The 25847-nt window shown below is 41.4% G+C and overlaps 1 protein-coding gene across 10 annotated transcripts in view; it reads left to right on the top strand.

Moving 5' to 3' along the window:
* kif6 (kinesin family member 6) overlaps positions 1–25847 on the top strand; it is a 69892-nt gene that overhangs the window by 7899 nt on the left and 36146 nt on the right. For 9 of the 10 annotated variants that reach the window (XR_012392734.1, XR_012392731.1, XR_012392736.1 and 6 more), the window contains 8 exons: positions 1624–1753; positions 10371–10577; positions 16647–16790; positions 16919–17005; positions 19884–19987; positions 20297–20402; positions 21648–21780; positions 23735–23911. Coding sequence is in view for 3 of the 10 variants with exons in the window: in XM_073927282.1 (XP_073783383.1) it covers positions 1624–1753; positions 10371–10577; positions 16647–16790; positions 16919–17005; positions 19884–19987; positions 20297–20402; positions 21648–21780; positions 23735–23911 (1088 nt within the window). In the remaining 7 variants the exon portion in view is untranslated. Of the gene's footprint in view, positions 1–1623; positions 1754–10370; positions 10578–16646; positions 16791–16918; positions 17006–19883; positions 19988–20296; positions 20403–21647; positions 22803–23029; positions 23912–25847 lie in introns of all 10 variants that reach the window. The other variant, XR_012392737.1, reaches the window with a different exon arrangement.

The raw sequence follows: 25847 nt of genomic DNA, 5'->3' as shown, positions 1-25847 counted from the left end.
TGTCTGTCTGTCTGTCTGTCTGTCTCTGCCTGCCTGCCTGCTTGTCTGTCTATCTATCTATCTATCTATCTATCTATCTATCTATCTATCTATCTATCTATCTATCTATCTATCTATCTATCTATCTATCTATCTATCTATCTATCTATCTATCTATCTATCTATCTATCTGTCTATCTGTCTGTCTGTCTGTCTGTCTGTCTCTGCCTGCCTGCTTGTCTGTCTATCTATCTATCTATCTATCTATCTATCTATCTATCTATCTATCTATCTATCTATCTATCTATCTATCTATCTATCTATCTATCTATCTATCTGTCTGTCTGTCTGTCTGTCTGTCTGTCTGTCTGTCTGTCTGTCTGTCTCTGCCTGCCTGCTTGTCTGTCTATCTATCTATCTATCTATCTATCTATCTATCTATCTATCTATCTATCTATCTATCTATCTATCTGTCTGTCTGTCTGTCTGTCTGTCTGTCTGTCTGTCTGTCTGTCTGTCTGTCTGTCTGTCTGTCTGTCTGTCTGTCTGTCTGTCTCTGCCTGCCTGCTTGTCTATCTATCTATCTATCTATCTATCTATCTATCTATCTATCTATCTATCTATCTATCTATCTATCTATCTATCTATCTATCTATCTATCTATCTATCTGTCTGTCTGTCTGTCTGTCTGTCTGTCTGTCTGTCTGTCTGTCTGTCTGTCTCTGCCTGCCTGCTTGTCTATCTATCTATCTATCTATCTATCTATCTATCTATCTATCTATCTATCTATCTATCTATCTATCTATCTATCTATCTATCTATCTATCTATCTATCTATCTATCTATCTATCTATCTATCTATCTGTCTATCTATCTATCTATGCCTGCCTGCTTGTCTGTCTATCTATCTATCTATCTATCTATCTATCTATCTATCTATCTATCTATCTATCTATCTATCTATCTATCTATCTATCTATCTATCTATCTATCTATCTATCTATCTGTCTGTCTGTCTGTCTGTCTGTCTGTCTGTCTGTCTGTCTGTCTGTCTGTCTGTCTGTCTGTCTGTCTGTCTCTGCCTGCCTGCTTGTCTATCTATCTATCTATCTATCTATCTATCTATCTATCTATCTATCTATCTATCTATCTATCTATCTATCTATCTATCTATCTATCTGTCTGTCTGTCTGTCTGTCTGTCTGTCTGTCTGTCTGTCTGTCTGTCTGTCTGTCTGTCTGTCTCTGCCTGCCTGCTTGTCTATCTATCTATCTATCTATCTATCTATCTATCTATCTATCTATCTATCTATCTATCTATCTATCTATCTATCTATCTATCTGTCTATCTGTCTGTCTGTCTGTCTGTCTGTCTGTCTGTCTGTCTGTCTGTCTGTCTCTGCCTGCCTGCTTGTCTGTCTGTCTATCTATCTATCTATCTATCTATCTATCTATCTATCTATCTATCTATCTATCTATCTATCTATCTATCTATCTATCTATCTATCTATCTATCTATCTATCTATCTATCTATCTATCTATCTATCTATCTATCTATCATCTATCCATCCATCCATCCATCCGTCTATATAAATTATTCATATTATATTTTGTTTGTTGTTCTTCTTAATGTTTTGAATTTAGGAGGGTTACAATCATGGAAGACCCAGACCAGAACATTCATCTCAAGAACCTGTCATTACTGCAGTCAGCCAATGAAGAGGAAGCTTTGAATTTGCTATTTTTAGGAGACACTAATCGTATGATTGCAGAGGTGAGGACACAAATCAAATCAAATCAAATCACTTTTATTGTCACATCATCAGCAGCACGTGTGCTATGATGAGTGAAAAGCTTGGAATTCATATATGAAACATGTCATCTTCAAAAACTTAATTTAAAAAGCTTTTAATTAGAATGCAGCTCAATATTAATATACTCTTTCGCCATGTTCACAGTCAATGGCAGTAGTCAACTGTAATACAAATATAGATATCCATAAAAAGATCTGCTTGTGAGACTTTAGACTAACTACAAACAAAGCATTCTGTGTTTATCCACCTTAGCAGGAACCTCTTTTTAGATGTTTCAGCTGTTGTTTTGTTTATACCAAATGTTAAAATGCAGGGTTCAACGCTAAGGATTTTTTCTACTGGGCCGATCTGGCCAGTGGTAAAGATTTTTACTTGCCCTGCCAAAGTTTTCACTGGCCCCACGAAAAGATAAAATAGTTAATAGATATTTCTGAGCCACATATTTTACAGTTTTTCTCAGTGGCTTTGATGCATTTCTCACAGCACTATTTACATTTGCACAACAGTTAATGCATTTCTCAAAACAATTAGTCATTTGTACACATCCTAGTAGCAGTTTCTCATTCCTTCCAACACATTGCAGATGCTTTGGGACATGCATCAATTGCTTTCATACAACTCTCTGCTGTTTCTAACATTTTCATTTGCTTATGTCAGTCAAAATGAACTAAACTTGTAAATGCTGAATAGTCATCCCATATAAAACTAATAGTCCTCGTTTCATTACTTGAGTCATTACATACAAAAATGTTGAACTAGTTGTCAAAATCTGTCTAGCAAATTTTATAAAAAATTGTAAATCTTTATTTTCCGGAAAATGTCTTAAAAATTGAACAATATGATGAATGATTTACAGACCTGTGTGTGTTGTAGGTTCAGTTCCAGTATGTACTGCAATATTGTCTTCAGTTGCACAGCTCTCCCTAAAGGAAGTTTATGTTTGTTGTAAATAAGGGTGTGTTTATTCTTTTGCACAATGCTGTGAATAAATTAGAATTGTAAAGAGCAAATGCAGTAAAAATGTGAAACATACATATTCAGTGTCTTGTACTCAGATACCTCAGTAAATGCAGTGATGTCTGACTTTACTGTAGTGTTCAAATGGCTGTGCAAATAGTATAAAGTGCTGTCTTGAGCATTTTCAGCAAGTGTCACCAAAATCTGACTTTTTTTTGCATTGAAAAAATGTCCAGAGTAAACTGATATAATGAAAACATGACAAAGCCATTTGACTATCTTGTTCATAAACAATGGTGTCAGGACTTTTCATTTTGATGACACTGACACTTTGATTGACATGAATACTTGCTTTTGAGGAATGAACTATCTATTTTGAGCAAGTGACGCGCTTTTGCAGGTTATCAGCTAGGTTTTGCAGTTTGCACTAATTGTTGTGCAGTTTGCATCAACTGTTGTGCAAATGTAAATAGTGTTGTGAGAAATGCACCAAAGCGTCTGAGAAAACTGTAAATAATGTGGCAAAATAATGTCTGTGAATCTAGAATTTAAACATTTAAAAAATTTTAATAAAGTATAATGAGCAAAGTTCAAGATTTTATGCAAACAAAACAGCAGTATAGAAAATGTGCTGGTATTTTATTTCAATTTTAAATTATTTTTATAAAAATGGATTGCCAAACTGAAGACAAGCTAGTTCTTAATTTTGTACCCATGTAATTGTCTGCTTCCAAGACTTTAGAAACAGATGCTTTCTTTTTTGCCTCATAGTTTAATGTTGCCGCCATCTTTTCACTGTACTGGTTGTTACCAGGTTAAGAAAAAGAATAGCGTGCTCATCGTTATTGGCCGATAGGGGCCAGTAACAATCCTGTCTACTGTCCCGAGCGTCTTTCACGCAGTCCTTATTGTTGAGCCCTGAAATGGTCACCACCTATAATAAAAGAGTCATTTAGTTCCCCTTCGGGGGGAACTTCAGCACTATAAGTGGATTTGATTTGTAAAATCCACGCATTGGGAGGTTCGGTTCAGAAGCTACTCGTCTGAAAGAGTATTGAACGGGCCAATTAAGAATGAATTGGCAGCGCAAGCCTGCGCAGGTGAGCGGCATAAGCAATCAACTGAGTATATAAGCTCACCTGGCGCCAGCAGACGCTATCCTTTTCGCTTCAGAGACTTTCTGATCGAGTCGATGAGGGTTCCTCCTGCTGTGACCAGCGATTCTGAGCGAACGAGAGCATTCTCCCGGTCCAGAGTGTGTACACGCAGTGGCAGACGGTCGAGCTGGGTTTCTCCCTTGCCTGGCGTTCTTTGGGTCCGGTCCTCCAGAGCGGTGCGTATAAAGTTGCAAACTTCACAGAAAGAGCAACACAGTCGTGCAGCACGTCCTTATCAGGACGGCGCTCCGACTGTGCGTTTCTGGATGCGGTGGTTTCCTGTCCTCGGATGATGGGCGCGGGCACTGCGTTACATGTCTGGGGGTCCAGCATGTTAATGCGCTGCTCGCGGGCAGTTCATGTCGTCATTGCGATGCCATGACTGTTGCGCAAGATCGCGGTTAGCCTTTGCAAAAGGGTGAACCACCCCAGTTGTCCCCTGCTCTGCAGCGGGCACTCGGGCAGATCTGAGGGTTTCAGCGAGAGATAATCCGTCGCCCACGGGCCCGCGGACCTCCCGCTCCTCTAAGCGCTCCATCCAAGCTTCGGGCGGGGGAAGCGATCCGTCTAACAGATGGTAGCCCTTACGCCCGATGACACCGGAGACCAGATGTCCACCGCGGCATCGGAGGGTGGGCTTTCATTGTCCGATGATGATCCAGACCCGCTCGCCCCCTTCGGGCTGGTGAGCGCTGTCACTACGGATCCTGAAACGGACATGTTAGCCGTGCTTTCCCGGGCTGCTTCGGCCGTGGGTTGGAGATGGTTTATCCCCCAGCTCCGCGGCCGGACCGACTAGAGGGGCGTTCCCTTCTTCCCGGAGGTGCACAGTAGGCTCATGCGGTCTTGTAAAGCACTTTTTTCTGCTCGTGCTGCGTGTTCCTCCACCCTAACCACTCTTGACGGTGAAACAGCCAGGGGGTATGTGGCGATTCCTCAGGTTGAGTGCGCGATGGCGGTAAATCCGCGCGGCGCCTCTTCTTGGCGGGATCCGCCTCGTCTCCCATCCAAAGCCTGTAAGTTATCTACCTCCCTTGGAGCTAGAGCTTACATAGCTGCGGGCCAGGCTGCTTCCGCCTTGCATGCGATAGCCACCTACTAGCGCTACCAAGCGCAGGCGCTGGCCGAGCTGCACGAGGGTGGGTCCAACCCAGGCTTACGAGCTTCGCACCGCCGCCGACTTAGCTCTTCGGACTACTGAGTCCGCTGCGTGTGCGTTGGGGAGCGCCACCCCTGGCTGATATGCGCAAAGTCGACAAAGTCCGCTTTCTTGACTTCCCCATATCCCCAGCCAGGTTCGGCGACACTGTCTGTGAATTCACCCAGGAATTCAAGGCGGTGAGAGAGCAGTTGGTGGGTGATGTCTTATCGGCGGTCCGTAGCCCGCTCCGCCCGCCGTGCCATTCATACCTGCTCCTCGCCGAAGGCGCCCGCCTACGAGAGCTGCTCCGCCCCCGCACACGCCTCAGGCGAAGCGAGCGCGTCGGGCACCTCGGAAGCAGGCAGCCCCCCTGCCCAGAACGCCGCTAAGTCCGGCAACGGACCGCGAAGCGCCCCTGGGACAGGCCATCTGGAGAAGAGGGAACTTGCTCTTTCCCCGCTGGAGGGCGGGGCCCCATTTCCAACGGCACTTTTTACTGCCATGAAAACATTATGAAAGGGCACTTTTCACTTCCCCAGATGTGACAGCCCGAAATCTGCCAGTCTGGGACGCTATGCTTTCTAGCTTGCAGATTCGGTGCGTTTCGCCAGTGGCTCACGAGCGCTGGGAGGACGGTCTCCTTTCTCCCACCCCTCGAGCCTCCCCTCCGGAGCTCGGGTTTGGAGTGAGAGCAAATATCTCACCTCCAGCTTTTCCGTGGGACCCGCGAGCTTCCCGGATCAGCACACCCACTCCGCGCTGCCCCACTGCTGGTACGTCAGCGATTGTAGCGATGAGTCCATTAGCGAGAGCTCTGCCTGCCTGGTTAGCGCGGGCCAGCTCTTCGCGGTGGCTCATACGCACAATCAGACTCGGCTATGCGATTCAGTTCGCGAAACGGCCCCCCAAGTCACGGGTGTGTATTCACCAGGGTCAGCCCCCTGTCCGCCCCTGTCTTGCGAGAGGAGATTGCTGTCCTCCTGGCGAAGGATGCAATCGAGCCGCTCCCTCCAGCCGAGATGGAGAGTGGGTTTTACAGCCCACGCTTCATCGTGCCCAAAAGAGCGGTGGGTCACGGCCAATCCTAGATCTGCGCATTTTGAACCGCTGCCTGCACAAGCTGCCGTTCAGAATGCTCACGCAGAAGCGCATCCTCCGGTGCGTTCGTCCTCTGGGTTGGTCTGCAGCATTAGACCTGATGGACGCGTATTTCCATGTCTCCACTCTTCCTCGCCACCGACAGTTTCTGCGGTTTGCGTTTGAAGGTCGAGCTTGGCAATACAAAGCCCTCCCCTTCGGGCTCTCTCTGTCTCCGCGGGTCCTCACCAAGCCCGCGGAGGGTGCCTCATCGCCCCTTCGGCTCGCGGGCATCTGCATACTCAATTTCTTTACGACTGGCTGATTTTTGCCCTCTCTCAGAGCAGTTGATTATGCACAGAGACAAAGTGCTCTGGCACTTCCACCTGTGGGGGTTTCAGGTCAACCGAGAAAAGAGCAAACTCGCCCCCGTGCAGAGGATCTCTTCTCTCGGGCTGGAGCTGGACTCGGTCACCATGGCAGCGCGCCTCTCCGGAGAGCGCGCTCAGCTGATGCTGTACTGTCTGAGAGAGCTCGACAGTAAAATAGTGGTCCCACTGAAACTATTTCAGAGGCTCCTGGGGCATATGGCATCCGCAGCCGCTTCATGCCGCTCGGATTATTTTATATGAGACCACTTCAGCACTGGCTTCACGATCGAGTCCCCAGACGCGCATGGCACGCGCGCGCACACCGAGTCTCTGTTACTGCGCTGTGTCGCCGCGCCCTCAGCCCTTGGAGCGACCCCTCGTTCCTACAGACCTGGGTGTCTCTAGAACAGGCGTCCAGTCTTGTTGTCGTTTCAGCAGACACTTCCAACACGGGCTGGGGGGCTGTGCGTTGCGGGCATGCGGCTGCGGACCTGTGGAAAGGTACCCAGTTGCATTGGCATATCGCCTGGAGCTGTTGGCAGTGTTCCTCGCTCTCCACCGTTTTTTTCCGGTGCTGGAGCGGCAACACGTGCTGGTCAGGACGGACAGTACGGCGGCGGTGGCGTATATCAGCCGTATAGGGGGTATGCGCTCTCGCCGCATGTCTCAGCTCGCCCGCCGTCTGCTCCTCTGGAGTCATCCGCGGCTGAAATCGCTGCACACCATTCATATTAAGGCAAGCTCAACCGTGCAGCCGATGCGCTCTCACGGCAGCCTTGCGTCCTGGAGAATGGAGACTCCACCCCGAGTCTGTTCAGCTGATATGGGCGCGATTCGGGGAAGCCCAGATCGATCTGTTGCTTCCCCCGAGATCGCTCATTGCTAGTTGTTCTTTCCCTGACCGAGTGCTCTCGGCACGGATGCACTGGCTTACAGCTGGCCTCAGTGCACGCGCAAATACGCGTTTCCCCCAGTGAGCCTGCTCGCGCAGTTACTGTGCAAGGTCAGGAAGAGGACGAGGAACAGGTTGCTGGTTGCGCCCCTCTGGCTCAACCGGACCTGGATGTCAGAGCTCTCCCTCGCGATAGCCCTCCCCTGGCAGTCCCTTCGAGAGAGCACCTACTCTCTCAGGGACAGGGCACCACCTGGCACCCTCGCCGATCTTTGAAGAGATTTTAGACGCGAGGAAGACTTAGGTAACCTCCGATTGCGGTGGCTAATACCGTCACTCGGGCTAGAGCCCCCTCCCCGAGCGCGCCTATGCCCTGACGTGGAGTCTATTCACTGAATGGTGTGTCTCTCGCTGAGAAGACCCCCGTAATTTGCCAGATCAGCGTTGTGCTTTCTTTACGCCGAGAGAAGCTGGAGAGCAGGCTGTCGCCCTCCACACTCAAGGTTACGTGGCTGCCATCTCCGCTCTCATAACGCGGTGGCTGGCAGCACCGTGGGAACGCATAACCTCATCATCCGGTTCCTCAGGGGCGTTAAGCGAATTAATCCACCCCGCCCCCCCTCATGCCCTCTTAGGATCTCGCCCTCGCTACACAAGCCGCGTCAGATCCCTTCGATCCTCGACTCAGTATCTTTCTGTCCCTGAAGACAGCTCTGCTGGTCGCGTTGATATCGATTAGAGGGTCGGGGACCCGGAGGCATTTTTCGGTCAGTGACTCGTGCCTGTAATTGGGCTGGCTTCTCTCACGTCCTGAGACCCCGCCCGCGATATGTGCCCAAGGTTCCTACCACTCCGTTTTAATACGAGGTAGTGAGCCTGCAAGCGCTGCCCTCGGAGGAGGCAGACCCAGCCCTTCTTTATTGTCCAGTTCGCGTTTTGCGTATTATCCGGACCGCACTCAGAGTTTAGATAATCTGAGCAGCTCTTCGTCTGTTATAGCGGTCGGCAGCAGGGAAGTGCCGTACCGAAATAAGTTCCCACTAGATTGTGGATGCCTTTCTTTCACTATCAGAGCCGAGATGAGCCGCGTCCCCCGAGAGCGCGTGCGCACTCCACTCGGAGTTTCGTATCCTCTCGAGCGCGCGCACGCGGCGCCCCTCTAACAGACTTCTGTAGAGCTGCGGGCTGGGTGACACCCAACACATTTGCAAGGTTTTACAATCTGCGAGTGGAGCCGGTTTCCTCAAGGGTATTAGGTAACCCTTGGTGATTGAGGAAACAATTCGGTAGGGTGTTGAAACACGCTTGCTGCGCCATTTTCCCTAACACGGAGATACGTGCGCCTTTTTATCTGTCAGTAAAGTTCCCCGTCAGGTGAGCCCTGCAGATTCCTCCGTGGCCCCCAGCACTGACTCAGCGGAGGAGTCACTTGCTGGCCCACTACGTTGTAGGTCTGCCCGCTGGTCAGCCCGCGTTTTGGGTAAAGGTGCCTGCTATGCGTGATCCCCACTAGGCGATCCCATATGCTTATTCCGCCACGGTTAAGTCCCCCCCCTGGGCGGACCCGTGTCTTCCCTCCCCGCTAACCACTCTTTTGCTATGCGTACTCCCCCTTTTTTAGGGCTAGTCCATATGTAAATTCTGCCATCTATCCCCCCTCGGGTAACGGATGGCCTCCGCAGCGTCCTCCCTATCGGGATTGCACGCTTCCCAACGTACTGTCGTATTTCCTAGAATTATCTAGATGCTCACGACTTCCCAAAAAATATATCTAAATCCGTAAAACTTCTGTTGAAGTAGGATAAATTAGGGCCAGGGACACGTTGGAGGACCGCGCCCCCCATGATGCGGGTGCGTCACGCTTGCTTGACTATCTCCTCATCGGGGGTGTTGGTAAGGTGCAGTCATTATGGCGCTTTCAATGGGCTCCCAATGCGTGGATTTTACAAATCAAATCCACTTATAGTGCTGAAGTTCCCCCCGAAGGGGAACGTTCGAGGTTACTAAAGTAACCCTTCGTTCCCCGAGGAGGGGAACGGAAGCACTATACTCCGTCGCCATAATGACTGTCCCTTAGCTGTTGAAAGTCTCTTCAGCTTAAAAAGGATAGCGTCTGCTGGCGCCAGGTGAGCTTATATACTCAGTTGATTGCTTATGCCGCTCACCTGCGCAGGCTTGCGCTGCCAATTCATTCTTAATTGGCCCGTTCAATACTCTTTCAGACGAGTAGCTTCTGAACCGAACCTCCCAATGCGTGGATTTTACAAATCAAATCCACTTATAGTGCTTCCGTTCCCCTCCTCGGGGAACGAAGGGTTACTTTAGTAACCTCGAACGTTCACACCTATCAGTTTGTAGGACTTGAGACACAGGTCACCCCCAACATACACAGATCAAATTTCATTCAATGTAAATACAACTAAACTAAAATGCAGATCATTTTACAAGACATACCCCAGAAGATATGCAGCAAAAGATGTTTTTAAAAAACTGTCAGTTCCAGAGCACTCAACCAATCAGGAGAACTTGGAAGAGGGAATAGTGTTGCATGCTTCTGTTTATGGGGTAGCAAATTTGCATAACAATGGCAACATGGGGGAACCACTCCTAAGAACTGTGTCTTCGTTTTTCATATGCAAAGACGTGTTCTTTGTGAATGGCTCCTCGGTTGTTGCACTGCTGTAGTCTTTTCTATCTTTTCTGTCCAGTGATTGGACATCTAGACTGACTGTATTCGTTGTGAGAGTGTGTGAATTGAACTGTGAGGCTCGTACCATGACGGTTTGGAACAAATACATGTGCCATTATATATTTGTTTGTTTCTTTACCTGAGCCTAATTACAACTGTTATTAACCTTTGAGGCTTGGAATAACTCTATCCTATGTTACAGGGGACAGAAGTATTCAAAGGTAGTAGACCATTGTTATTTGCTGTAATTCCGCTCTAATCCCTCTTTTATCTTTGATTTGGCCTTCATGTAGACTCCTATGAACCAGGCTTCAACACGGTCTCATTGCATATTTACCATTCACCTGTGCAGCAAAGAGCTGGGCTCAGCCAGAGTACGATGCTCGAAGCTGCACCTAGTGGACCTTGCTGGGTCTGAAAGAGTGGGAAAGACAGGTGTGGGAGGTCAGATCCTAACAGAAGCAAAATATATCAACCTCTCACTTCATTACTTGGAGCAGGTCAGTGGATTTAATATTTTGTAACGAAGTGCACTATGAATATGTCTTTCTAATTTCATCTCTAGCTGTAACCTAGAATTAGAAATTGTTTGCAGAATTATTTTAGATTTATCTTTTGTAGTTTGTGATGGGGTATACCCATCGTTGTCATCGTAGCATGTTAGAGCAGATCTGCATGCAGTACTGTACAAACGTTTTAGACCACCATATCGTTAATGATTGTACAACCTCAAATCAGAAGAAGTTGGGACAGTATGGAAACGCAAATAAAAAAATAGTGACTTCCAAATTTACTTTGGCTTATATTTCATGTTTTGTCTGCTCAACTTTCCTGCCATTCAGACCCGCAACACATTCCAATAAAGTTGGAACAGGAGCAGTTTAGGGCTAGTAATCCGGTAAATTGGTTAAATAATGATGTTATTTGAAACAGGTGATGTCAACAGGTGATTGTAATTATGATTTGGTACTAAAGCATCATTCACGAAAAGTCTAGTCCTTTAGGAGCAAAGATGGGCCGAGGATCACCAGTTTGCCAACAAATATGTGAGACAATTATTGAAATGTTTAAAAACAATTTTCCTCATTTGGATATTTCACCTTCAACAGTGTATAACATCATTAAAAGATTCATAGAATCTAGAGGACTTTTAGGGCCCTATCATACACCCGGCGCAGTGTGGCGCAAGGCGTGGCGCAGTAGTCTTTTGGTAGTTTCAGCTTGGCGCAAGAGTGGTTTTGAGGCGTTGCGCTACGCTGTTTAAATAGCAAATGCATTAGCGCTCATTTGTGCGCCCATAGGCGTTCTAGTCTAAAAAGGAAGGTGTTCTGAGGCGGACCGCTGGCGCGTTGCTATTTTGAGAAACTAAAATAGATTTTCATTAGACCAAAACAAACCCGGTCTAAACTCCGGCGCAGAGTTGCGCCTCGCTTACACACTGCTTAATACGTACAAGAGCAATAGGCAAATATCTTTACATATGAAAAAATTTAAATATTAAGGATATATATAGGATATAATAAGAGTAGATATAGGATATAAATTTAAAGGATTAAAATATTACAAAACATTATTTTCTAGCCTACATAAATATGAAAAATCACTGCTTTTATGTCTTCTTCATCTCGGGAGGCTTTTTCAGTTCATTCATAACAATTTGCTTTTGTATAATGTTATTATTATTAGCAGTATTATTTATTATATCCATATTTATATTTGTTTTATTAAAAACAAGCTTAGATTTGCCCACCTGTCAGGTTTTAGACCATATGGGGCACAGCATGTGTTTTAGGATATAACTCAGGTTTTTGAGCACATTTTGCTATTATTATTCATTTATTCATTTGCTGGAAATTAGAACTGAATTTAGAAATAGTTTTGAAACGAATATTTGCGCTTAACAAACAAAAGTATTTATTTATAGACTAATTGATGTCTGTGCGTAAAAGTTTCCCTATCCAAGAGCGAAAGTGATCCATTATCTCTCATTCTCATGCAGTAGATGCTCTGTTTAACAGTTTTTTGTTAAAAAACTGTTAACTGTTAACTGTTTGCTTGTGAAATGCTCATTTTTTCCACTTAGACTTACTTTGCGTCCTGTAAATAGCAAATGCGCTCTTGGCGCGACACAGCTGACTTAAAGGGAATGGGAGATGAGACTGTAATTGGTTTATTCTTAAAACACACCTATAACTCATTAAGAAAATAAACTCAACCCTTTTAGACCATGCGCCTAAGCGCAAGGCAGATTTCCTGTCCTTAAATTAGCAAAAACGCGTCCTGACACGCCCTGAAAGCATTTGCGCCCTGCGTTTTGCGCTTTGCGCATGGACCGTCAAAAAAGAGCCCTTAATGTGTAAAGGACAAAGGCACAAGCTTAGGCTGAACAACTGTGATCTTCAATCTCTCAGGCAGCACTGCATAGTAGTTTTACATAGTTACATCCAGAAATGCCAGTTAAAACTGTACTTGCCAAATGGAAGCCTTATGTTAACATTGTCCTGAAGCACAGTCGACTTCTCTAGGCTCAGAGGCATTTTGGATTGACCATAACGTAGTGGAAATGTGTACCGTGGTCAGATGAAGCAGTATTTTTTTGGGGAGAAATGTACGCAGTGGGCTCTGGACCAAAGAAGAAAAGAATCATTCAGACTGTTTTCAGCACAAGTCCAAAAGCCAGTGTCTGTCATGGTATGGGGTTGTGTCACACATTATTTCTGGCTGCAGAGGAAGAGGATACAGCTTGACTGGCCTATCTGCAGTCCTGACCTGTCTTCAATAGAGAATTTGTGGCGAAGAACCTTTACTGTTACTCACCTTAAGACTTGTTTGCAGAAGGAATGGGACGAAACACTTCATCACTTGGTGCTTTCAGTCTCTAAACGTCTTTTAAGTGTTGTGAAAAGGAATTGCAACATTACAAATGCTTTACTGTTTAGTTTTTTTAAAATGTGTTGAGAGAACCAAAATTGGAATAAGTGTTTATTTTGAAAAAACATAATGAGAAACACATTAAATAATGTTTGTTGTATAGTCTGGAATAACATACAAGTCAAAGTCAATTTAGAATTCTCTACTTTTTTTTTATTAGCATTTTCCGAACTGTCCCAACTTTTTCTTCTTTTCTTTTTCTTATTTTGGGTTGTAAAATGACCAGAAATAATTATTACTCATTCCCTTTATTAGAATGCAACCAAAAAATACAGGGCTGGGTATTTTTATTTTTATTTTTTTGTTAAAGTTGAAGAGAGGTGGATGATTACAGCCTTCAGAGAAATATGATGCAGGCTCTGTCAGGGTCTGAGCTTGCAGTGGTTATGGCAGTTTTGTCTGAACTGATGGGATTGTGAATGCTGAAAAGTACAGACATGTTTAACTTCATTGTGTTGTTCCTTCTAGAGAGCACCTCATTGGAAATTATTTTATTTTTCACCAAGAATCAGGTTGTGCTTGGTGCTACGAGAGCTCATATTAAACAGATGTTTGCTTGAAATTTTTTTTTTTTTTTCTGTTTTTGTTAATATATATATTCACACACACACACACACACACACACACACACACACACACACACACACACACACACACACACACACACACACACACACACAAACACACACACACACACACACACACACACACACACACACACACACACACACGCACAAACACACTGCAAAAGCCACCAAACATGATTTTAGATAGAACTATTTCTGAAAATTACTTGTTATGAGCAATTAGGGCAGCATATCTTCCACCGTAGTAGCCTTTTCTTTTTCTTACTTGTGTTTCTAAACACAAGGATAAACATTGTAAACATTACATTTCCTTTCAATCCGACCCAAGCCCTTAAAATATAAATCATGAGTCTAAGCTTGGCTTAACAGAGAGTTTCTCATGTCTGTAAACTCCTGGAGGTTCATAACCTGGGGATTCAAGAATTAATTGAAGCTAATTGTGGAATCAGTATATTAAAGGGCAATTGGCTGTATAATGCTGAATGTCACAACATTTTAAGTGAATAAATCAAAAATTAAATTGAAATCACTGAATTTTAGAATGTTAAAATGTTGAAATAAATAAATACATTCGCAAAGGGCACAAATGATTGTTTAACTTTTGATAGCTTGATAAGGAAGGGTGGATGAAATGTATTACAAATGCTTTTTGAATACTGCTGTTTAAAATGTGGTTCAAATGGCATCAAAAATGACAATAAATGATATGCATAATTATGAATGTGTGCTTGTTAAATATTCATCAGCACAAGTCAAACATTAAAAGAATTGAACATTCAATATGATGTTTGCAAGCAAGCTATTTAAAGTTATGTTTTAAAATTGACTGATGTTTTTAAAATAAGTTTCTGTAGTCTTAGGCCCAATCCCAATTCTATTTTTGTACCCTACCTCTTCCACTTCCCCATGGCCCTTGAAACAGAGTGTGATGGGGAAGGGTTTCAATATTTACCCCTAAGAAATGGGACAGCACTACAGCACCTGCACACATCACCATATGTCATCGCGATCTCTTTCTTCATATGAGATCGACACTCACTACTGCTGTAGTGATTCCAGTTGTGTTATTATGTGGTATTTATCTTCAGGAAATCACTGAAGGCATTGCTATCATGTTATGATGACGATATAATGTGGCAATAAGATCGTAACTGTACTGTGCATTTACACCATGGCCATATTCTTCAATTTAAACACACGAAAACAACATTAACATTATAGCAGACACTGTAAAAAGGTCTATCCCAGCCACTAGACTTTTCTGACAGGGTATTTAAGTGTCATCGAGTGACAGAATGCTGCGGGACTGCTGTACAAGAGTTATTATTATAGATTATAGATAGCAAAATTTTGCGGGTGTCAGGGTTTTTGGTTAATTTTTCATGTAATGTTTTTTAATCGCCACTAGATGCCATTTCAACTTTTATTTTTTTGGTTACCTGTAATCACCAAGATCAGTTTCTCATGTTCCTTGTTTAGTTGTTTGTATAAAAGTAACCCTTTTTTCCTCTGTTCTTTGCTCGGTTATTGTTGACCCATGCCTGTCACCTACAGTGAGTTTTTCTTTCTTGTTATTTAAGCTAGTCTCTTGTATCTAATATTCCTTGGAGCTTTTTTGGATTTTTTCTGTTCAGAAGTTTTTGCCTGTCTAAGTTGATGTACCTTTTGAAACCTGAAGTTCCTGTTTTTGTTTACTTGAATTTTTTGAAACCTGAAGTTTCCTGTTTTTGTTAACTGTTTTTCATCTTCCATTTTAAAGAAATGGATTTTTCCATTTTAAAGGGTTATTCAACTACCAGTGGCTCAGTGGTCAGGAGTCCACACTCACATGCCAGGGACCTGGGTTCGATCCCCGAGCCTGACAGCGGGTTATAGCCTTTTTTTTAAGCATGACGGTAAAACATGAATACATTAAAACATGTGCTTGTTTATTGTAAAAATTCGTAATAATGACAAAAAATACAAATATGTAGATCTCCTTACTTCCATTTGCAGCTATGCTGCCGTTGTGGCTGGTGTATTCTGGGAATCTTTCTTACCCCTTGGTTTCGAGTGTGGTGCTGAAAAATCTTTGTTTGAAGGGCTATCTAGCCCTTCCTCTTGGCCCTAAGACTTCAAGCTAAAGAGAATTGAGGCACCCTACCTCTTCGTGTGATCGCACAAAACGAGATGTAGGGGTAAGGGTAAGGGGTAGAATAGGGATTGGGCCTTATTCTCAGTATGATCACTGTTTTATTACTAGTAAGTGTAAAAATGACCTATACTGTTGTACAGATTGGAGGACTTTACTTTGACTGTGACTATAGATATATATATATATATCTATATATATGTATATATATATATATATATATATATATATATATATATATATATATATATATATATATATATATATATATATATATATATATGTGGAAACGTAGCCCCGCGGACGTTTCTGTGGACCGCGATTTACGTCCCGGGAGGTACGTATTCGAGCGTTTTTTTGTTTTCCCGGATCTGCGAGAGGCCGCTGTGCGCGCTTTTTCGCGTCTCGGGCGGGCGCCTCTCGGGAGCGCGCGGCGTTTGCGCCCGCGCCGTTGTCGCGCGAAAAGCCCCCGGATCGAAAAAAACAAAAAAACAAAACAAAAGCCCTCGTCTTCGATTTCGACCGCGTTTTCGAATCCCGCCGCGCTCTCGCCCTCATTTTTCGGATTACCTGATTTCCGGAACCCGCTGTTCCCTGGACTCGATCCAGGTCGTCGTCCACCGCGGCCGGCTCCGGCTCCTCCTCCGGGGCCTCCGCTCCGCCGACGCAATGCTGTGAGCTAAGCGGACAAACTGATCGGGTCGGGAAAGCCCTCCACTCGGAGGAGAGCCGTCGGCGGAGGAGGGGCGGAGCGGCGACAAACGCGGCCTTTACGTACCTCCGGCCACGTAAATCGCGGTCTCTAGAAACGTCCGCGGGGCTACGTTTCCAGAATGAGCTTGGGTTGATAATTTGACATGAACTACTTTCAGCAGAACTGTGAAAACATCATTTTGTAAACTGTTTGTTTCCTGGTTTAGGTCATCATAGCCCTGTCAGAGAAGGATAGGTCTCACATCCCCTACCGCAATTCCATGATGACCTCTGTACTCAGAGACAGTTTGGGCGGTAACTGCATGACCACCATGATTGCTACTGTATCCGTGGAGAAGAAGAACATCGGTGTACATATCTTTGCATCAATTTTGACATCTTTTCTTTTATATGAAAAGCTACACATTTGTTTTGAATTCTCCCTATGACTTATGCAAATAATTTCCTCCTGCTTTTTCTCTCTCTTTTTGTCTTACAGGAGTCTTTATCCACATGTCGTTTTGCTCAGAGAGTGGCTTTGATTAAGAATGAAGCTTTACTCAATGAAGAACTTGATCCTGCTCTGGTGAGTCTGGTTAAATTAATTTTGTATTGTTGAGTATTACATATGGGCGACGCAGTGGCGCAGTGGGTAGCACGTTCGCCTCACAGCAAGAATCCTCGATCCTCGAAAGAGTTCGATCCTAAAAACTTGCTGGATAAGTTGGTGGTTCATTCTGCTGTGGCGACCCCGAATTAATAAAGGGACTAAGCCGACAAGAAAATCAATGAATGAATGAGTATAACATTAATTGGGTTACATGTGTAATGAGGGAGTGACAAAAATTAATGAAATCTAAATAACAATGAAACTAAATTGAAAATAACTAATTTATTTTTACTTGGTATGTTTGTAGACCATTTTAAGGGATGTAAACAAAAACAGTGGTCCCAACGTATTTCCTGTTTTACATTTTTAATTTCTGTAGCTTCTGAGAATCCAAAAACTAAGCTTTAGAGGTACTGCAAAGAGGAATGGGCAAAAATTCCCAAAAAGAGGTGTGCCAAGCTTATGGCATCATATTCATAAAGACTTGAGACTGTATTTGCTGCCAAAGGCGCATCAACAAAGTATTGAGCAAAGGCTGTGAATACTGATGTATATCTGATTTTTCACATTGTCATTATGCAGTATTGTGTGTAGAATGTTGAGGAAATAAATGAATTGAATCTATTTTGGAATAAGGCTGTAACATAAGAAAATGTGGAAAAAGTGAAGCAATGAATACTTTCCAGATGCAATACATATATATATGCATATACTGTATGTATGTGTGAAACAGTGTGATATACGAGATGCAAAACCCGATAGCATCACCATGTGGCCAAATGCCACACATTTATTTTTTTTAACGTGAACACATTTTGAACTCATGCTTATATATTCTGAGTTTGTAACGAAATGTTATTCTGTTCACAAACTATAGCCATTTTAGCAGAAGTTGCCCTCCCACTCCAGACATTTCGGAATGCAACTGACAATGGAACATAAACGCTTAATAAATTTTGCTATTTTAAACTCCTTATTCTATTGTATTTGAAATATTGGTAACACTTTAGAATAACTATCTGTTATAACTAGTTAATACTCCATTAATAAACTGTTAGTTAAGGAGTTATAAATGACTTGTTAAATAAAATAAAAAATAAAATGGTGTGTAATAACACCAGTGAAACTTTGTAGAAAAAAATGTGCCCAAACCTCATAGGCTTGCATTCTGTTGTATCCTGCTGTTCTGCCATGTTATGAGTCACAATGTTTAACATTTCATCTGTGGAGTTTCTTTGGTAAAATACAGCACACAAAAGCTTATGAGTGGAACAAGGTTAAGGTACAAAAATGTTATATTTTAAATATCACATCAAATTTCTGTAGCTTGAATTTGTTCCATCCATTTGCTGTCCTACAAAGTTTGACCGGTATTTGTAGGTTAACAAACTATACACAACTGATCTGTAAAGTGTGAGTTAATATATTAGCTAAGTGTTAGTTATTAGCTTATGTGTGTTATTGGGACGTTATTCTAAAGTTGCAACTATTCCTCATTTACAAAGTTAATAAATGAAGAATAGCGGCAACTTTAGAATAACATCCCAATAACGTATACAAAGTATTAACTGATACTTAACAAGTCTTTAGTAAGTAATTTACTAACTGCTTGTTCATGATCTATTACTAATTCATTAGTTATATTAATAAATCATTAAAATACAGTTAACAAGTCATTTATAACTTGTTAACTAACAGATTATAAGTTATCTGTTGGCTATCTATAAGGAACAGTTATAAATAATTAACAAACTATTAACTTTCATTTAAAAAGTCATTTATAACCCATTAACTAACAGTTTATTAATGGATTATTAACTAGTTGTAACAGATAGTTATTCTAAAGTGTTACCGAAATATTTCTATATTTGTTCAGTTAAGTTTGTCCAAAACATTTAGGACTAGTTTGCAAATAGTTTTTGTGAAAAAAACTACATTTTTTTTCTTGAATACTTGAACCCCTAAAATGGCGGCTGTTGATTTGAATGTCTCAGAAGATTTGAATATTTTTCTAGGAATAAGACATGTTATTTTCTTCTTTTAAACGAGGGAATGCTTAATAGGTCTGTCATTATTTACTAACCGTAAAGTCATTCCAAACTTGTATGACATTCTTTCTTTTCCAAGGAAAAGCACACAGTGACCAAGGAACAAAATGAGCTTAAAACTGCCTTATTGGGGGACATGTTTAGAAATATACAATTAAAGTCAGAATTATTAGCCCCCCTTTGTTTTTTTTTCTCTTTTTTTAAATATTTCCCAAATGATGTTTAACAGAGCAAGAACATTTTCACAGCGTGTCTGATAATATTTTTTCTTCTAAAAAAAGTCTTATTTGTTTTATTTTGGCTAGAATAAAAGCAGTTTTACATTTTTTAAAAACAATTTTAAGGACAAAATTATTTATAATAAACCCATTTAGGCACATTTTTTGTTCGATAGTCTACAGAACAATTCATCGTTATACAATAACTTGCCTAATTACCCTAACCTGCCTAGTTAACCTAATTAACCTAGTTAAGCATTTAAATGTCGCTTTAAGCTGTATAGAAGTGTCTTGATATCTATATAAATAGATAAATATCTATTTACTGTCATCATGGCAAAGATAAAATAAATCAGTTATTAGAGATGAGTTATTAAAACTATTATGTTTAGAAATGTGTTGAAAAAATCTTCCCTCTGTTAAACAGAAAACAGGGGAAAAATAAACAGGGGGCTAATAATTCAGGGGGGCTAATAGTTCTGACTTCAACTGTATATAGCCAACATGTATTCTACATTATTTTTTAAATAAATAAATCCTCTTGCCTGCTTATGATATCTTTGTTGTTTGTTGTTTTTTTTCTGGCAGCTGATTGTCCATTTAAAAAAGGAGAATCAGTCTTTGAAGGAGCAGCTGGCTCTGATGACTGGAGAGCAAAGAAGTGACAAGTTAACCCAAGAAGAGATCCAGCAGTATGAACCTGTATTTCTTAACTTTGCCTGATTATTTTTTTGCTTATTTTGTTTTTACTTGGTGGCGGCATGGTGTGTCAGAGGTTATAACTGTTGCCTCACAGCAAGAAGGTTGCTAGTTCGAGTCCCGGCTGGGCCAGTTAGCATTTCTGTGTGTAGTTTGCATGTTCTCACCGTGTTTGCGTGAGTTTACCATACTCCCACATGTCAGTAATGGAACCTAAGCTGTCTAATTCTGCAGTTTATTTTGCTCTATGTGTTAATGTTTGTTTTGTAGAAGGACACAGGAGTATTATTCCTGTTTTTTAGGTTGGAAGGATTGGTGAATGTATATTTGGAGGACCCTGACTGTGAAGTAACATTAGACCTGGGGCCTGATATGAGGAAAATCCAGTTTTGTTTCTCTTTGCTAAAGGTGAGTGAATTAATTCATCGATTTATTGATTCCATTCAATTCCATCGATCTTTATTTCTATTGCATGTTTTACATTGTAGATTGTGTCAAAGCAGCTTAACATAGAGGAAGTTCTAGTAAATTAAAACTTCGTCAGTTCTGTTATTGCAGTTTAGTGTAATGTAAGCGTCACTGTTAAATGCCAACTATTGAAGAGCAACTCCAACAATGCACAGCTCCACTAGTCCCAAACCATTGGGACATTGATAGGATCTGTTGCTGTCAAGATTAGGCTGTTTTCTTAATAATTTCTTTTAAAAATATTGAATATATTTATTCAAAACACTCACACACACACACACACACACACATATATATATATATATATATATATATATATATATATATATATATATATATATATATATATATATATATATATATACATACATACATATATATATATATATATATATATATATATATATATATATATATATATACATATATATATATATATACATACATAAATAAATATATATATATATATATATATATATATATATATATATATATATATATATATATATATATATATATATATATTATATATATATATATATATATATATATATATATATATATATATATATATATATATATATATATATATATATTTATTTTTATTATATTTATTTGTTTTTCAAATCTTTCTTGAATTGTGGGTTGACCAGTATAGCTTTTGATGTGGAGGATCCTTTTCTGTTGGAGTTGTGCCCTAAAAAACTAAATAAAATAGTCACAAACATGTTAAAAACTTAGATATACATCATAGGAATAGTATAACAGAAAATGTTAGTGGTTTTAAATCCTTCACTTTTCCAAACGGCACCAAACCTTGAAACCTGTTATTGTTGAAACCATGAAGTGATGTTGAAGCCTAAAAGTGATGTTCACATTGTTAAGACACTAATGCAATCAAACGGCACACAATATGGACTGTTTAATTTTGTGTTGAGGATCTTGAGATGTGGTTCATTGTGATGAATAAGCTTGTGTCCAAAAAAGAAGAGATGTAGTTTAGTGACCAATAGGGGGGGTTAGAGAAAAGGAAGGAAAGTATGGAAAAAGGACATTAAAGAAGGGCACTATATGTTGAGCTTTTATTATCTAATTAGATACACATTACATGTGTGAATATCTGTGCTGCTGTGTGTTTGTGGACTAAATCAAAGTTCACTGGTTAAAAGTTGCCTTCCTTTTCAGGCAAGAGTGCGTGAGAAACCCTGTGCTGGCAGTAGTATTCCATTAACAGGCATGCTGGATGGAAAAGACAGACGATCTCATGAAGATGTCCAAAAGCTGGAGGAGATGTTGGCACACCGTGATAATGAGATCAGTATCTTTTTCTCAGTTCAGTTATACAGGCCGGAGAATATTTAATTTTGTCATATTATATTTATTTGAATACATTTTCAGCCTCATTACCATGTGCTTAGGCTTAATTATATGAGGTGCTTGGGGGTTTAGAATTTTTTCTTGGCTATATTAGCCCCTTCATCTATTGACCTATTTTACAACCCGATCAATGGCAAATAAATTTACATTGCCTTGTATTTCATTGCAGACAGCACATTATTTAATTCATTCATTTTCTTTTCGGCTTAGTCTCTTTATTCATCTGGGGTCCCCCCAGCGGAATGAACCACCAGCTTATCCAGCATATGTTTTACGCAGCAGATGCCCTTCCAGCTGCTACCCATCTCTGGGAAACATCCATACACACTCATACACTACAGACAATTTAGCCTATTCAATTCACCTGTACCGCATGTCTTTGGACTGTGGGGGAAACCGGAGCACCCGGAGGAAACCCAAGCCTACTGATCCAGCCGAGACTCAAACCAGTGACCTTCTTCCTGTGAGGCGACAGCACTTCCTACTGCACCACTGCATCACCACATTAATTTATAATAATAATAATAATGACTGGTGTGCTTTGGGTCATTGTCCTGCTGAAAGGTAAACCATCACCCCAGTCTGAGGTCAAGAGCAGGTTCTCTGAAGCAGGTTTTCATTCAGGATGCCTCTGTACATTGCTGCATTCATCTTTCCCTCTATCCTGACTAGTCTTCCAGTTTCTGCTGATGAAAAACATCCCCACAGCATGATGCTGCCACCACCATGCTTCACTGCAGGGATGGTATTATCCTGCTGAAGAGCGGTGCCTGGCTTTCTCCAAATGTAACGCCTGGCATTCACTTCAAAGAGTTCAATTTTAGTCTCATCAGACCAGAGTTTTCAAATGCTTTCTTGCAAATTTTAGGTGGGCTGCTATGTGCCTACTAAGGAGTGGTTTCCGTCTGACCATTCTACCATACAGGCCTGATTGGTGGATTGTTGCACAGATGGTTGTCTTCTGTAAGGTTCTCCTCTCCCCACAGAAGAACACTGGAGCTTAGACAGAGTGACCATCAGGTTACTGATCACCTTTTTGACTAAGGCCCTTCTTCCGTGATCACTCAGCTTAGATGCAGCTCTAGGAAGAGTCCTGGTGGTTCCAAACATCTTCCACTTACGGATGATGGAGGCCGCTGTGCTCATTGGAACTTTCAGAGCAGCAGAGATGTTTCTGTAACCTTCCCCAGCCTTGTGCCTTGAGACAATCCTGTCTCGGAGGTCTACAGACAGTTCCTTTGTCTTCATGCTTGGTTTGTGCTTTGACATGCACTGTCAACCCTGAAACCTTATATAGACAGGTGAATGCCTTTTCAAATCATGTCCAATCAACTGGATTTACCACAGGTGAACTCCAATTAAGCTACTGAAACATCTCAAGATTGATCAGTGGAAACAGAATGTACCTGAGCTCAATTTAGAGCTTCACGCCAAAGGCTGTGAATACTTAAGTACTTGTGATTTTTCAGGTTTTTTATTTTTAATAAATTTGCAACAATTTCAAAAACTTTTTTCACATTGTCATTATGGGGTATTGTGTGTAGAATTTTGAGGAAATAAATGAATTTGATTTATTTTGGAATAAGGCCCTAACATAAAAAATGTGAAGATGTGAAATGTGAAATCAAGAATGAAGTGCTATGAATACTTTCCGGATGCACTGTAAAACTAGTAAAAGGAGTATGCATTAAACTTGGTGAATTCTGGTAAATGAGGGCATCCAGAAGTCAAGGACTCCAAATATCTTTCCTCAGTTGCAACAGCACCATAAATAGTAGAGTATGCTGCTGCTGGTTGCTGTGATATTTACAGACTTTTAAAAGAAGATCAGAATCCTAGTTTTGCATTTGATTATCTTTGTATCAAAATCTTTATCCTTAACTTAAGCTTTTCAGGTATATTGGTGAATATGCTCAAAAGAGAAAAGAAGAAACTTCAAGATGTCACTTCTCAGATGACAAAGCCACAGAATAAAAATGAATCACCGACAACGCTAGAGGCAGCAGAGAGTGCAAAATATGACAGCTCTAATGGTGACATACATGCTCAGCATTTGATGACTGGAAAAAGAGGTGAGTACAAGATCTCAGATGTGTGTATGACATTCACTTAAAGGTGTCGTAAGTTTTTGACTCTTCTAAAGCATAACAAAACCATAATATGTTTGCAGATATTTAAGAAACATGCTAAGTGAACATTCTTGTTTATCTAAAAAACTATGTTGAAGTCAGTTATTCTGCTTTGAAATTGTATTTTCCATGCTAGGTTGCTGTCTTCGTTTTGGTTCTCTTGAACCAGCCAATGGCAGTTTATTCATTCATTAATTTTCTTGTTGGCTTAGTCCCTTTATTAATCCGGGGTCGCCACAGCGGAATGAACCGCCAACTTATCCAGCAAGTTTTTACACAGCGGATGCCCTTCCAGCTGCAACCCATCTCTGGGAAACCAATGCCAGTTTAGCCAATTATAATTCAGCACCACGGGTTGCCTTAGTGGAAACCATATTTCATTCATTCATTGAGAACGGCCCTCAAAATCTGTGATTAAAACGCGACCTCCGGTGGAAAGTACAAAAACAACATTTCCACTGACCTAATAAGTTGTGTATTAAACAAATGTTGATTTTGATGGCTTCAACACTTCAAAACATTTCCTACAGAGGCATGTTTAAGATGGTGTCAAATCAGTTTCCCTTTTAATAACAATGGATATTAAAGGCAGAGTTTTCATCCTTGTGGCCATCGTGATATCATTTTATATCAGATATTTTACACAATGTTGTAATCTCTTTTGTAACAGACAGGGTTAGACAGAGTAGCCAATAGCGTTCACTTTATTTCACAACTGTGCTAGTCAGAGCTGTTGAGCTAAAACTCATAATAGCCTCAGGCCATGTCCACACTAATGCGTTTTCATTTGAAAACGCATATTTTTGTCTCTGTTTTGCCCTTCCGTCCACACTGAGACGCGTTTTTAAAAAACGAACACGTGTCTTTTTGAAAACGCTCTCCAAAGTGGATAAATTTGAAAACGCCGTTTTTGCGTCGTAGTGTGGACTAAGAAAACGGAGGCTTTCAAAAATGATGACGCATTTTTAGTCATGTGACACAGTCATGTTACTAATACAGCAAAAATGATGGACCACATTGTGCAGCATTTGTTTTGGATGCTCTCAGTTTTGACAGCTTTGTTAAAAATTAATGTAAGTTTGTACATGCTCCAGCTTGGTTTTCATCAAAGGACACAGAATGCTTCCGTTGTTTATGTCGTTTGTTTCGATACCGCAACTAATGGTAGTGACGGCCGGAGAACCACCCCAGATCTGTTCACACAGTTCAAAGTACAACAGTACTACTCTTCCATGCCCGCTTTTCTTTCCGGAATCCACCGCGTGTCTGTACTTAAGCCGTATAGCCTTTAATTTAGTTGTTATTATTAGTTTAGTGATGTCGTCCTTACTGTGAGGGTAAGCAGCGCCATCAGTACGATATTGTTCTTTGAAGCGGTCCAATATTTCAGCGTATTTGTTTTGGCACGTCTCCCAGTCTATATTTTCACTCTCTTTCGCAGCTTTGAATTCGTGCGTTACTTGAAGCAGCAACTCCACCTCACTGTCAGTCCATTTAAAAAACTTCCTCGACATTTTGCCGCGACGTTTTAAAGAACCGGAAAGAAAATAAACGTCAAGCGGAAATGACGCGTTTCGAATCGTCTTACGTTTCACGCATGCGCCGTACAGGGCGAAATTGTTTTTAGCTGTTTCAGTGAGGATGACAAAGTTTTGGAAAACGAATGAAAACGACAGTGTGGACGTGAAGCGTTTTTAAACGAAAACTCTGTTTTCAAATTTATCCGGATTAGTGTAGACATGGCCTCAGTCTATAATTGATCACACACACGCAGAGCCCTTGTTGTCAACCCCTATCATTACAATAATATTAATACTGAGTCTAACTCTCCATTCCATCACATCTAAAATACAGATTTTTGCATAATTCAAGTGGATTT

This window comes from Danio rerio, chromosome 17 (genome assembly GCF_049306965.1).
Source record: "Danio rerio strain Tuebingen ecotype United States chromosome 17, GRCz12tu, whole genome shotgun sequence".
Taxonomy (NCBI): Eukaryota; Metazoa; Chordata; class Actinopteri; order Cypriniformes; family Danionidae; genus Danio; species Danio rerio.
This window is presented reverse-complemented; position numbering and strand designations above follow the sequence as displayed.